This window comes from Mus pahari, chromosome 6 (genome assembly GCF_900095145.1).
Source record: "Mus pahari chromosome 6, PAHARI_EIJ_v1.1, whole genome shotgun sequence".
Taxonomy (NCBI): Eukaryota; Metazoa; Chordata; class Mammalia; order Rodentia; family Muridae; genus Mus; species Mus pahari.
This window is the reverse complement of record NC_034595.1, coordinates 17,221,925-17,234,660: the sequence shown is the minus strand read 5'-3', so window position 1 is coordinate 17,234,660 and position 12,736 is coordinate 17,221,925. Positions and strand designations below refer to the sequence as shown.

The window sequence follows — 12,736 nt, the reverse complement described above, 5'->3', positions numbered from 1 at the left end:
CCCCTTGGTCTTGCAAACTTTATATGATCCAGCACAAGGGAAGGCCAGGGCCAAGAAGTGGGAGTGGGTGGGTAGGGGAGCAGGGGCGGAGGGAGGGTATGGGGAACTTTCGGGATAGCATTTGAAATGTAAATAAAGAAAATAATAATAATTTAAAAAAAAAGAAAGTCCTTTCTTGGGAGTTTCAAGTTTCCCACACCCCGAATGACACTGTGTAGCACCAGTTTACTTTAAGAAAGTAGTTTTATCTTTTATGACTGTCTCCCCCAACCCTTAAAGTCTATCATGTTTAAGATATTTGAAAATGAGCAAAAATATTAAAAGAAAGAAAGCACTCCGATTGGTGGAGCGAAGAGAATGGACACTTGAGGAAGCCTTTGCAAATAACAATGTTTCTGTTAACCTGAAGAACTTTTAACAGCACCGACTTCCCCTTAGAAGGATCCCGGAGAGGTTAATCTAGGGGGTGCTTGCCTGGGTTTACTTAGCAACACACATGTGCACGCATATGTGCACATACATATGCACATGGGCATGCAGGCAGATAATGCCTAGAGAAGTGAGTAAAGTCAATGTTACTGAATAAATCATTCTAATAAGATTACATGATGATAAAATTGTATACAATATGGTATAAAATTATGACATGTTCACAAACAAAGTTTCTTCTACTGACCCTGAATCCAGGGAAAATGCGGGGCTCCCATAGTTACCTTGCAGCCATCCATAGACACCTCTGGCCTGAACTGACCCCCAGCTTCGAAGACCTGTCCATTCCAGGCACGAAAGCGCACGGCTTGTCTGGCAGTGGGGCGCCCCGGTCCCTCCTGCCACACCGTCATGTTCAGGCAGTGGATTGTGATGTGCTGCGTCCCCTCAGAGCTGAGCAGGTGCAAGAAATTCATCTGGACTCGACTCACAGCAAACTCGGCCTGTGGGGAAGATGCAGGTGGGAAGCGGCCCCCTGAAGCCCTGAGATCCCCCACCTTCCTGGAGGGCACCAGGGTTAGCCCTTTCCCAGACAGCTTTCCAGTGTCGTCTACCCACTCTAAAGGCAGGAAAAAGTTCTCCATGAGCTGGTCCTATAGACTAGTGGCTGTTCACTCCCAGAACCAGAAGTCCGAGGATCTTGCTGCAGTTTGCCCTGCTCCCCCAGGTGGGTGGACCACAGGTTCAGCCAGGTCCAGAGGAAGGCAAGGATGTAGTCCAAGCTGAGTGTGGTAGAAGTGCAAGGAGCCATAGAACTCGGTCTATAAAGGGCTCAAGGGTTATCAGAGATGTGGTGTGGGACTGCTGGGAGGCAGGGCTTAGTAGAAGGTGGTTAGTTCATTGAAGGTGTGCCCCTCAAGAGGATATTAGGGTCCAGCCCTTTTGAGACTTGTTTTTTCTTCCCTTGCCTGACAGACAGGGAATAGGTAGTTTTACTTCTACTATAGTCCTCAGCACAGACCCCAGGGCAAAAGAGCCAACCAATCAGTAGGAGACAAAAGAAACCTTCTTTCCTCCGGGTTGTGACTCTGCTATTTTGTTACAGTAACACAAAGCTAACTAAAGTAGCCATTGTTCCTGATGGAGGTGGCAATGCCCTGGGCAGCTGTCCTGCCAATCTCTGCCTAACAGGCTTGCCATGTGGTCCTGAAACCTACAAGTCACCAAGAAAGGGAGTCCACAAAGGTTACTGTGTCCCTATGGGGGCTGTGAGCTCCAGCTGCAGGGTCACTGGCAAGTCTGACGCCCTCCCCACCCCCTTGGCTCAGGGTCAGGCTAGATTATGAGGTCAGCAACTGGCTGAGCAGCGAGCTTTGTCTCAGCCATTACCTGTGGAGTCTATGGATACAATGGTCGGGGCTCCCTACCTTTCCTGTAGCCAGAGCAGCTTTGTCATGTGGCACCCCACCCCCAAGCCCTATGGACACCTTGTAGGAACAGACAGGAATGGCCATGCCTCTCTTTGCTGCTGTCAGCCTGCTTTATTGTGGAGTCACCTGGCCTCACCCTCAAAATGCTTAGCCCAGGGACAGACATGGTGTTCAGACACTGAACTGGAGTTAATGAGCACGCATGCAAGAGTGACACGTGCTTCAGATAGACGATCTTCTGAGTTTATGCCAACAATTCACGATTCGCCGGGACCAACTACTCTACTTTTCAATCTGAGACAGACTATTCCCAGAGAAGCTGGGGTCGTCAGCACTGTGCAGCGTGAAAACGTTTGTTAATCACACATAAAATTCTGCATGTCTCCCAAATTCTGAGTAAACCAAGTCTCAAGAGGTGGGTTTCCTGAACCTGTGGCAGTGGGGCGCAGGTACCTTGGAGGCCGTGATGGGTTTCAGGCACGTCTGCCCACCCTGTGTAAAGTTGCAGGAGACTTCAATGGTGTCAGAGGAGCAGCCGAGGTTGGGGTCCACCCAGTAGGTACCTGTAGCAGAGCAGGACAGAGCTGTGTGTATCAGGAAGGAGCCTGGAGCGGTTCCGTAGGACCTGTACTGGTGACTCAACAGGGCTGCAACGGAGTGGGAAGTTAAGGGCAGGACAGGTAGACACAGAGTATCTCAAGGCCCAAGCAGAAAAGGACGCCTTCAGGGTAGAACTGACATGTGGGCGAGTCTCATGCTCAGGCAACACTCCCTGTGCTACCGCTGGGATTCGGCCACTCTACAGACCAGACAACTGGGGGTTCTCAGCTTCTCCAGAGTCTTCAAGGCTCAGGCTTCCCCGAAGGACCTGCCCAGAGAGCTAGGGCCACGGGCCACACCCTCTCCTCCTGACATCTGCAACTGTGCACATGTCTGGCTTCTCTGCTGGGGTTCCTGGATGCTAAGAGCTCAGCAACCGAGGAAGGGATGCCCCAACATCTACTTGTAAGCTCCGTGCACAGTAGGGAGGGATCAGGTGACACCGTGGCTTCTCCCACTCAGGTGCGAGAAGTCAGGTGAAGTCAGGTCCTGCTGAAGAGGACTCCTGGGATTCTGCTAGCCCTTGAAAGGTGTTTTGTTTTGTTTTGTTTTGTTTTGTTTTGTTTTGTTTGATCTTATTCTCTGAATGGACCCAGCTTATGGCCTATCATCCTTTCTACAATATCCTCAAAGCTTGAACCATAGGCCTGGCAGACTGTGAAGTTTAGAGGCTGTCTGCTGAACCAATAAATGATGCTGTGTGTCTATTCCTATGAGGACAGAAACTGAGATGTGCCAAGGACCCAGCACTCCATGGACCCAAGCTCTTCTTGCCCCTGTGCTACCCCAACCCAGGCAGGAAGCCCCTCCTCAGCCTCACAGACACCCTTACCATCCACCATCCTCTGCTCACAGTCCATGAGGTCCCGGCAGACCCGGGCTGGGTTATCCTTGGTGCCCAAGGGCGTCTTAATGCTCTGGATGAGGTTGCTGAGGTAGTGTAAGGTTTTGAAGATCTCCCCTCCCTGGTCTAGCGCCAGCTGGTCCGGATAGCTGTACCCCTGCTATGGAGAAACAGGGCCATTGGCTCGTTAAGTGCTTAGGCCTTGCCCAAGGTCCCAGACACATTGCTATAAAAATCTTCACTGTCTGGGGAATCTAGTGACCAGCCAGTTCACAGCCAGCTTGGACTGGCAACTCTGCCTTATAACAGATAAGGAGAGGGAGAGTCGGGACATAATGTAGCAGGGACAGGGGTTGATTTCTTGCCCCTGGCCTATGAAGCCCAGCAGTGTGGGTAGGAGGTCTGAACTAGGGGAGTGATCTCCCCATCATGAGAAGGATACAAGGAGGCAAAGTGGGCTCTGATACTGGCTGGAGTAAGGAACACCCAAGACTCATCTCAACCTGAGATTGTGGGGCAGAGCTGACCACAGACCAAGTTTCAGCAGCACCCCGGGGCTCACTTGCTTCTGTGCAATCCCTGGGTAACCATGGGAACATCCTGTGAGCTATGGACCAGACGAGCATCCCCTCCTGACTCAGGCCAGCATAGACTCAGAGGCTTCCAAGAAATGCAAGGACACAGTGTCTGCCTCAAGCCAGGTTCCAGCAGTGTGGGCTGAAGTACTACGCTGGACTGTGGTTTGTTTGAGCCTTAGTGATAATCTCCATCTGAGACTGTGAGACATCACTAAGAGAAGGACTCTGAGGCTCTTGGTGCCCGCCATGGGGACAGCATCGACCTCTTTGACCTTTCTCTTTCTCCTAGGACCAGAGATCGTGCGAGCAGAGATCCCACCAGTACCTCCGATCTGACGGCTCCATGAGCCTCCATCCATGTCTGGAAAGCTGCTCCAACGTCATCTTCCTGCTGGGTAAGAAAAGACCAGGCGTGTGTCCTGTACCCATCCCAAGAGAAGCCAGATTCTGAAAGTAGGAGCCAGGGCACCCACCTCACACAACCCCACCCCACCTCCTATGACAGGGTCTTGACCAAGGCACACATCCCCTACTGAGCTCCTCCTCCCTTTGCAGAGTCAATGTGGAATATGTCACTCCCTCCCACTAAGTCCCTCAATAGCTCCCAGGGCCCTCTCGTAAGGCATTCAGGTGCTTCAACACGGTTAGAAACCCTGTTTGTGTGCTGTGGTCTTCATCCTTGTCTCCCTTCATACAAGTTCTAGCACCAGGCACACACAGTTCTTGTAAGTCCCTAAAAGCTGTGCTTTGCCCCAGGACCTTTCCACATCTCCCCCCCCCAACTTGGGGGGGGGGAGTCTTTCCTGTCTCCAACACAGTATCTGGTTTTCTCAACTCGGGGTGATCATGCTCCCCAGAGGACACTGTGCCCCACCAACTGGTGCATTTTTAAAGGCTATGACTAGGGGAAGAAATACTTCTGCATCTCAAGGTTGGAAGTAAGGGAGGCTGCTAATCCAACTCAGACATGTAGCGTAGCAAGGCTAGGCAGTGGTTGGCAGGGCTCTGTATGGGTTCTGTGATGGAAGGTTTCTGTGGATGTTTTAGCCTCTAGGCTGGTGAGGCACCTCCTCTATATGCCACAGACCCAATGGCTCCACTCCACTGCTCTTTGAATGCTTGGCACCCAGATGGGTGGAGCACATGGCAAGGGGTTCGGAGCTGGGCTGTTGGGGGGGGGGACTCCCAGCTCTGCATCTTCCCACTGAGGGGCCTGACTGTGGGTTTCCTGGTCTGGAAAATAACCTCTATAATAATAAAGCATTCTCCCAGAGCCACTAAAACCATTTCTAATAGTGTTTGGCATATAATGAGCAGTGGGCACATTTCATCTATGGATTATATAGAGCAGGAGCCCTCCTTTTCCATATCCTGGAAGGAAAAGGGCTTTACCTGGCTCTTCTTTCCTTGCCTGCTTTTCTGATGAAGAGACCAGGGAGGTGACAGGTATGTGCTTTGTAAGTACAGACAGCAGAGAGGGACATGGAGAGGGACAGGGAGAGGCTGAGATGGAAAGAACTCAGATTCTGAGCATCTAGTAGCCCAGGGCTTCTTTTCCATCCAGCCTTTCTTATTACCACACCCCAGGGATGCTGTCGGGGTCTGACCCAGTGCTCACTGGTGTAGGGACAACATAGGGCCTAGATGGTTTCCAGGCTCAGAAGGCTGAGCTCTGACGGGGCTGCTGTGCCCACCAGAAAGTAAAAGTGTCCAAATGCACCTCCATGCTTGACCCTCTGGACCCTGGGTCTGGGGAGGAGCGAGCTTGTCATTAACGTGTGTGTGTGTGTGTGTGTGTGTGTGTGTGTGTGTGTGTGTGTGTGTAGGCAGAGACAGACCCTGGGGGCTGTAGCTAGAGCAGCCAACTGCTTCACAGTTGGGGACATGGATGGGCCTCTAGCTCAGGGTTCCTCCTGTGGCTCAAGGCCTGTGGCTCCTGCTCAAAGGACATCCTATACGTCCAGCCGCTGTGGCCAGAGAAGGCTCGGCTGCTTTTCCCTTGCCCACCCCGCAGCCTCATCTCAGAGGGTCAAAAACAGTGGTGCAACTTACAAACTGGATGGGATGCCAAGGAGGGCCCTGGAAAAGAAGGCAGAGGGTCAGTATTTGATAGCGACGTGTGCAGGAGACTTAGGTGGCTGGAGGCAGCAGGACAAAGCGTGCCAGGCCACAAGCCTGTGGGCATGTCGGGCTTCTGAGTTAAAACACTTCCTCTTGGAAGGAGGAGGGGACTCCCAGGACTCCAAAGGAGTCACCAGCGTGCTCCCCAGTGATGGGGGATGGGGGTGGGGGTGGGGTGGGGTGGTAGGTGCTCTCCTGCCAGCAGAGCTTCATGCCAACTGGAGAGGGAGCTCCAGCAATGCAGCTCTCAGGAGCCATCATCCACCTCAGGGGGCTTCTCGAGGACACAGCTGCCTCTGAGCCGTGATGCTCCCATCAGTAAACCCAGCAAGCACACTGGCACACTAAGCTAGACCGGGGCGGGAGCGTTTCTTTGCTCTGTCAATTTCCTATCTAAGGTGGACAGATGCTGGACGACATCTGCCCAGGAAAAGCCACACCACAAGTCCCCACTGGACCTGACCTATGTTCCCTACAAATCTGTAAGCCATAGGAAGCATACAAGGGGCACGTGGCTTTAGGTCAGGGAACATTCTGCCATTAAGACCTTGGTCTCCAGGCTGGAGAGATGGCTCATAACTTGTAAGATAAGGCCCCTTGCTTTTTGCCAGGAACCTGGATTTGGTTCCCAGCCTTCATATGGTGGCTCATGATCATCTATAACTCCAGTTCCAGGTGACCTAACTGCTTCTTCTGCCCCCCCCCCACACACAAAGCACCAGGCATGCTTACAGTATACACTTACATGCATGTAGGCTAAACATTCACACACATGAAATAAGAAAAATCTTTAAAAACAAACAGAAACAACCTTGGTCTCATTCAGAGGAACCTGCCTCCTGTCCCAGGAATCCAAAATACCCAGCATGCAGCTACCTACCGGTGGGCCTGGTCGGCCCCTCGGACCAGGAGGACCCTGTGGAAGAAAGAAGAGACAGTCAGCTCTGGACAGTTCCTTACCCAGGCTGTCTTTTGTCCTACCCAGGCCCAGAGATGATGTTCCCCTGGGAAAGGAGACAGAGAAAAGGGATGTCAGACACACACACACACACACACACACACACACACACACACACACACACACACACACACACAGAGAGAGAGACAGAGAGAGAGACAGAGAGACAGAGACAGAGAGACAGAGACAGAGAGAGACAGAGAGATAGAGAGAAGACAGAGAGACAGAAAGAAAAGGCAGAGACAGAGAGAGACAGAGAGAGAGACAGAGAGACAGAGAGGTGTCACTGTGGAAAGGAAAGCCTGAGAGCCCCCCACTCCTGTCCCCAGCCCCAAGTCCTCACACCCAGTCTACTTACCCTTGGGCCTTGAAGTCCCTAGAGATAGAATTGAGGGGAGAGACAGTTAGGAGATGTGTTCTGAGCAGTAGATCTCCCCCCATTGCCCCGTAGTACTGTCTGCCAGGCTGTCCACTCACCAAGTCCCCTCGGCTGCCTCTGTCACCTTTGGGACCCTGAAACAAACCATAGCATTTGGGTTAGGGCTCAGAGGCAAGTCCTATTTCCCATATGGGGAAACTGAGATTCAGACTAACTCTGAGTCACAAAACACTTGATCCCAGGATACAGGAGACCCTCACAGCCTTCCCCTTTGCACATACCGGGAGTCCAGAAGGTCCCAGCATTCCGGGGGGCCCAATGATACCTTCCTTTCCCTAAAGGAGAGAGAGGCTATGAGTCCTCGATCTGGGCCTGGGGAATAGAGTGACAGAGGAGGGTGGCAGCTGAGTGTCCCATGGGAATGAAAAGGATACCCCTTCAAGCAGGGCTGGGTCATGCATCTTCTGAGCCCCGTCTGTATGCTGGGGTGGGGTCAGGCCATGCATCTTCTGGGCTGCTTCTGCATGCTGGGGTGGGGCTAGGCCATATGTCTCCTGAGCTTTCCTGCATGCTGGGGTGGGCCACAAGAGTGGGGCAGGGAAGGACTGGGGTAGTGGCAGGGGGAGTGAGCAAGGTGTGAAGCTGCCACAACTGCATGTAGGGGAGGCTCTAAGAGCAAAGGGGCAGAAAGACGTGTGTGCTCAACCAGCTGATGGCCAGCCTCGGACCAGGGGTGGGGGTGGGGTGACTACCAAGCAGGAACAGGAAGGAGGGAGACTTACCATCAAGCCAGGAGGCCCCCGAGGACCTTGGATGCCTTTGAAGCCAATGTCTCCAGGGGGGCCCTGTGAGAAGCAGAAAAGGGTTGTGCCTGGGGCAGCCACTGGGGAGTACCTAGCAGCCTCCATGCTCCTGAGTTCTGGCTGGCCTGTGCCCTCTTAATTTTATGGGTAGAATAGTAAAGGCTCCCGATTCTTCAGCAGGTACAAGCTATGCAACATCGGCGGACTAAGTCATGTATGCCTCGGGTCTTAGTGCTTACAACAGTCTTCTTTGTCTGTTAGGGGTTTCCCCCCTTTTACAGACTGGGAAAGCAAGGTTTATACACTGAGTCATGTGCCTGAGGCACAGAGCTACCAGGCTGAGCACACTTGTAGCTGGCTTCTGGCTCACACTGGGAGGAGGGCTAAGTGAAGACTCATGGAGTGAATCCACAAATAGACGAGCCACTGGTGATAGACAGGGATGGGTCTCGGTACCTTGGGTCCAAAGAGGCCAGCCACTCCTGGGAAGCCCATCTCGCCAGAGTCACCCTGTGGGGAGAGCAGGACAAGATGGTGTGGGTGGAGCCAGGACAGGCAGGTGCTAGTCACAGGCATCATGCCGTGCCCCCCAGCTCAGAGTCTCATAGCAATGCTCTACAGTCAGGAGCTCCTGTCCCCGATCCTTATGAGAGAAGACAAACAGACCCACAGATGTTCCTGCCCACCCAGACAGCTCTCCAAAGCACAGTCTCCTGACAGAAACCCTCCATTGATGGCTGCTTAGAAAATAATGTCACACAACAAAGTTTCACTCCCTCCTTTTGGGTATGAATGCCTTTCTTTCTTTCTTTTTCTTGCCTTATTGCCATGGCTGGGTGTATAGTGCTGCACTGATAGAAGTGGTGGCTTGCTGCTGCTCTTTCAGAGAAAGCACCCAGCCAGTCACCACTATGCAAATTAACTGTAGGATTTGCTCACATATTAGAGAAGAAGTTCTCTTCCATACCTACTTTAGTGAGGCTTCCTTTCCCCCCCCCCCCAACGCTCCCTGATCAGAAATGAAGTTGTAATCTTGTCACATGGGTTTCCTCCACCTATAGCAACAGTCGGGTGGCTTGTCTCTTTCAGTTTGGCAAATTGGTTTAGTGTGAATTTTACTGACCTATTTTCCAATCTTGCCGTCCCGTGGCCAGCTTCACATGGCCTTGATGCACTACCCTTTACACGCACTCTTACTTCTGTTTTGATAACATTTTAATGAAAATTGTTATACAAGCTACGCTGGTCTGCTGTGTTTGTTTGTTTTTCTTTAATGTCTTTGACAAACTTTAACGTTAGGGTAATAATGACTTTGTGGACAGTCTCTTCTTCACCAGGGGAACCATCTGGGACAAGAGCATTCTTTGTGGGAAGCTTTACTAAGAAGTAGGCTCACACTCTTTCAGGATACAAGGCAGGGAGGACATCCTTTTTTTTTTTTTTTTTTTTTCAAGTTAGCTTTGAAAGCTTTGCCTTTGAACGGCTTTGCCCATTTTATGCAGGCTGTTTAGTTTTTGGGCTGGTACTCCTTTGCCATAATTTTGTCACATCTGATATCTTTTAGTGACAGATACCACCTCTCATTCTGACATTAATAATATGCGTATTCTACTTTTTTCTTTTTTTGTCTTGAGAAGTCTAACTAGACATATATGAATTTTGTTGACCTTCTCGGAGACCCTATTTTGTATTTATGGTCCTCATCATTTGCTTTCTACAGCTTATATTGTTTCTATTTTTCCTAGATTCTTAGGTTGGGCTTTGATGCTGCCACTGACTCAGAGTGCTGCAAACACTCCCTAGCGTAGCCTGGGCAGTGTCCCACAAATTCTGGTGCACTGTGTTCTCAGAGTCACTTGATTCAATACACTAATTTACCTTCTGATTTCTTCTTTGACCCAGGGATCATTTAGATGTTTGCCACATAGTTTCCAGGTAGGTAAGGCACAGGGAGACAGTGTCATACAGAAAGAGTACTGTCCCTGGAGCCCAAGGGATGCCAAGTCCTACTGGTGATTCTGATTCCCGTTTTGAATGGGCTGTGCAGACCCCCTTCTTCTAGACCCCTGACACCTCCTTCCTGGGCAGCGGGAGATTAAATGGCATCTGATGCTCAGAGACAGCATGGCCCTGCCTTTGCTATCAAGTGAACAGGCAGCTTCTGGCCCTGTGCACACACCTATGATTATGTTTCTGTGTGTGTCTGTGCAGAGTGTATGTGCCTTTTGAGTACGTCTATGTGAGTGTGTGTATACTCATGGCTTTAAGCACGTGGATGCATGGTCATGCATATGCCCTGAGACGGACTCACCGGCTGGCCTTTGGATCCTGGCTCCCCCTGGTTCCCAGGAAGCCCCGTACCACCTTCTGTCCCTCGTTTTCCAGGGGGACCAAGTTGCCCAGGTAACCCACTTTCACCCTTCAAGAAACACATCAAAATCACCAGTCAAAAGAATGCATGGCTCCAAGACCATGGAAGGGGTATCTAGACCAGTAAAGCAGAGATTTCACAAGGTCTCAGGATGGCAGAGGAGACATGGGAATGTGGTGGGACAAGCTCAGACCCCTGGCAGAAGCCTGCCTCATGACTCTGACCTCCTCTCCGTGTCCAGCAAAGTTCTCAATCCACTATTTCTCCCCAGCAAGACGTGCAGGCTTCGTCACCCACCCCTACCTCCGTGGCCCAATACAGAGGGTTGCAACCTTTCTACAACTAGATCATAAACTTAGAGAAGTCAAACGCCATATCTGGGTCCTTCATTTACGTATTGCTTTCCGGGTGTGGCCCTAGGCTAGACAGAGAAGCAGCTTAAGGACCCTTTGTTAGAAGCCTAGAGCTTCCCAGTGGGAAGCGTTCTAGTGGGCAGTTGTCCCACAAAGACCCACTAGAGGGCGCCCGTGGACAATGCAGTTAATGTGGAAGGTTACTAGGGTCCAGTAGGGGGCAGTATTTACTGTCACTTGAATAAACCATTCTTTAAACTTGGTCAACGGGGAGTCGGGGAATCACAAAAAATTTCACATGGGCCTTAGGATATAGATGCTCCAAGAATCAGTATCATTACAGCAGGACCAGGGCAGAAAGGATAGATTAATGAGAGCTGACCTTGAATCCCGGAGGCCCCTGTGCTCCAGGCAAACCAGCCACACCTGGATTTCCTCTTCTCCCAGCAGGGCCCACAGGGCCAGGGTCCCCATCATTTCCCTGGTCTCCCTGTAAAGAAAACGGGAGGAAGTGTTCTTTGACTGGGTCACCCATGAGTTGGAGGAGGAGGAGGAGGAGGAGGAGGAGGAAGAGGAGGTCACACTTGCCAGGGCGCAGAGCAATATGGCCTAGTGACCCAGGTATCAAGGAGACACAGTGATAAGAATCCCAATGGATGAAAGACTAGCCACCTATATGCCACCCAGTTTCCCACCTGACTCTTCAGACCCATGCCTGTGTGTGCCCTGTGGAAGTCTCTAACTCCAGATGCCACCCGATGCCTTGCTCACCTGATATCCTGGCCGACCATCTCTGCCAGGATTCCCATCGGGTCCAGCAGTGCCCTCAGGGCCCTGTCTCCCCACCACGCCTCGGGGCCCTGGCAGTCCTTGAAGGCCCTGGAGGTACAGAAGAAGCGGGTTAAACCTTCTCAGGAGAACATAGAAGGTGACAGAGAAGCTATGGCAACTCACCTGGGTCCCCCTCCGGCCTGATGGCCCAGCCTTGCCTGGCTTTCCCTTTGGGCCCTAAGAAAGCAAACGCAAGAGATACACATTAGCAGGACCCTGGAGCCCTGGGAGGAAGCACTGAGAGTTGGTGTGATCTACCAGAGAGCCTGAAAGCCCATGGCTGTGGCCGCCCCCAGAGTCACCCAGGGCTGTCCCTGCTGCACTGGGTCCTGACTTTTTCTTTGGCTCCCTTGTTGCTAAGACTTTTCAAAGGGACTACATCTGTGCTCAGAGCTGGAAACCAGGGCCCCCTGAGCCATTTAGTCTTGAGCATGGGTGTCGCTAAGGAGTGTGGGCCCAGGGGGCACAGTGAGGAAGGTTTATATCAGGCCTACAGGAGGGAACACAGGGGCCTGGGTTCCACAGCAAAGAATGACTCCCCCATGACCATTTTGTCTCTCTCTTCTTCTCCTTCATCCCTCAGATGGTTCCTCCCTCTTCTCACTCCTTCACTGTAGCCCAGCAGAGGTGTGGGCTGAGTTCTTGACTAGAACTTCTACTCAGAGGTTGGTCTCCCCAGCCCCTGTGGATGGCTGCAGAGCCTGGGAGAGCCTGGGGAGGTGGGACCTTCCAGCCCTGCCTTTGCTGACTGTGTGAGCCTAGGCTAGCCCAGGCCCCTGTCCCAGGGGCTCAGCCTCCCCCGACTGAAACCCAGCCTTCTCACCTCTTCGCCTTTTGATCCTTTGGGTCCTGGGCGCCCCCGGGGTCCTGGATGCCCCTGCAAACCAAGGTGAGGTGACTCAAGGCAGCTCCAGGCCTCTCTCCTGGGGAGGGTGGCCAGTCTCCGCCTGGAGGGGGATGGGTGAGGAGGGGTTTGGGGGTGCAGGCTCTAGGGAAGCCCCCGGAACTTCCTCATGTCCTCCTACAGGGCGGATCCTTT

The 12,736-nt window shown here is 52.1% G+C and overlaps 1 protein-coding gene across 2 annotated transcripts in view; it reads right to left on the bottom strand.

Moving 5' to 3' along the window:
* Col27a1 (collagen type XXVII alpha 1 chain) overlaps positions 1-12,736 on the bottom strand; it is a 120,586-nt gene that overhangs the window by 3,640 nt on the left and 104,210 nt on the right. The window contains exons 45-60 of one of the 2 annotated variants that reach the window (XM_029539894.1): positions 12,521-12,574; positions 11,821-11,874; positions 11,638-11,745; positions 11,249-11,356; positions 10,454-10,561; positions 8,599-8,652; positions 8,122-8,184; positions 7,621-7,674; positions 7,438-7,473; positions 7,319-7,336; positions 6,883-6,918; positions 5,934-5,960; positions 4,207-4,272; positions 3,292-3,463; positions 2,313-2,422; positions 714-932 (exon numbers count right to left, since the gene is read on the bottom strand). In XM_029539894.1, the coding sequence (XP_029395754.1) occupies positions 714-932; positions 2,313-2,422; positions 3,292-3,463; positions 4,207-4,272; positions 5,934-5,960; positions 6,883-6,918; positions 7,319-7,336; positions 7,438-7,473; positions 7,621-7,674; positions 8,122-8,184; positions 8,599-8,652; positions 10,454-10,561; positions 11,249-11,356; positions 11,638-11,745; positions 11,821-11,874; positions 12,521-12,574 (1,287 nt within the window). The remainder of the gene's footprint in view (positions 1-713; positions 933-2,312; positions 2,423-3,291; positions 3,464-4,206; positions 4,273-5,933; positions 5,961-6,882; positions 6,919-7,318; positions 7,337-7,437; positions 7,474-7,620; positions 7,675-8,121; positions 8,185-8,598; positions 8,653-10,453; positions 10,562-11,248; positions 11,357-11,637; positions 11,746-11,820; positions 11,875-12,520; positions 12,575-12,736) is intronic. The other variant, XM_021200052.2, reaches the window with a different exon arrangement.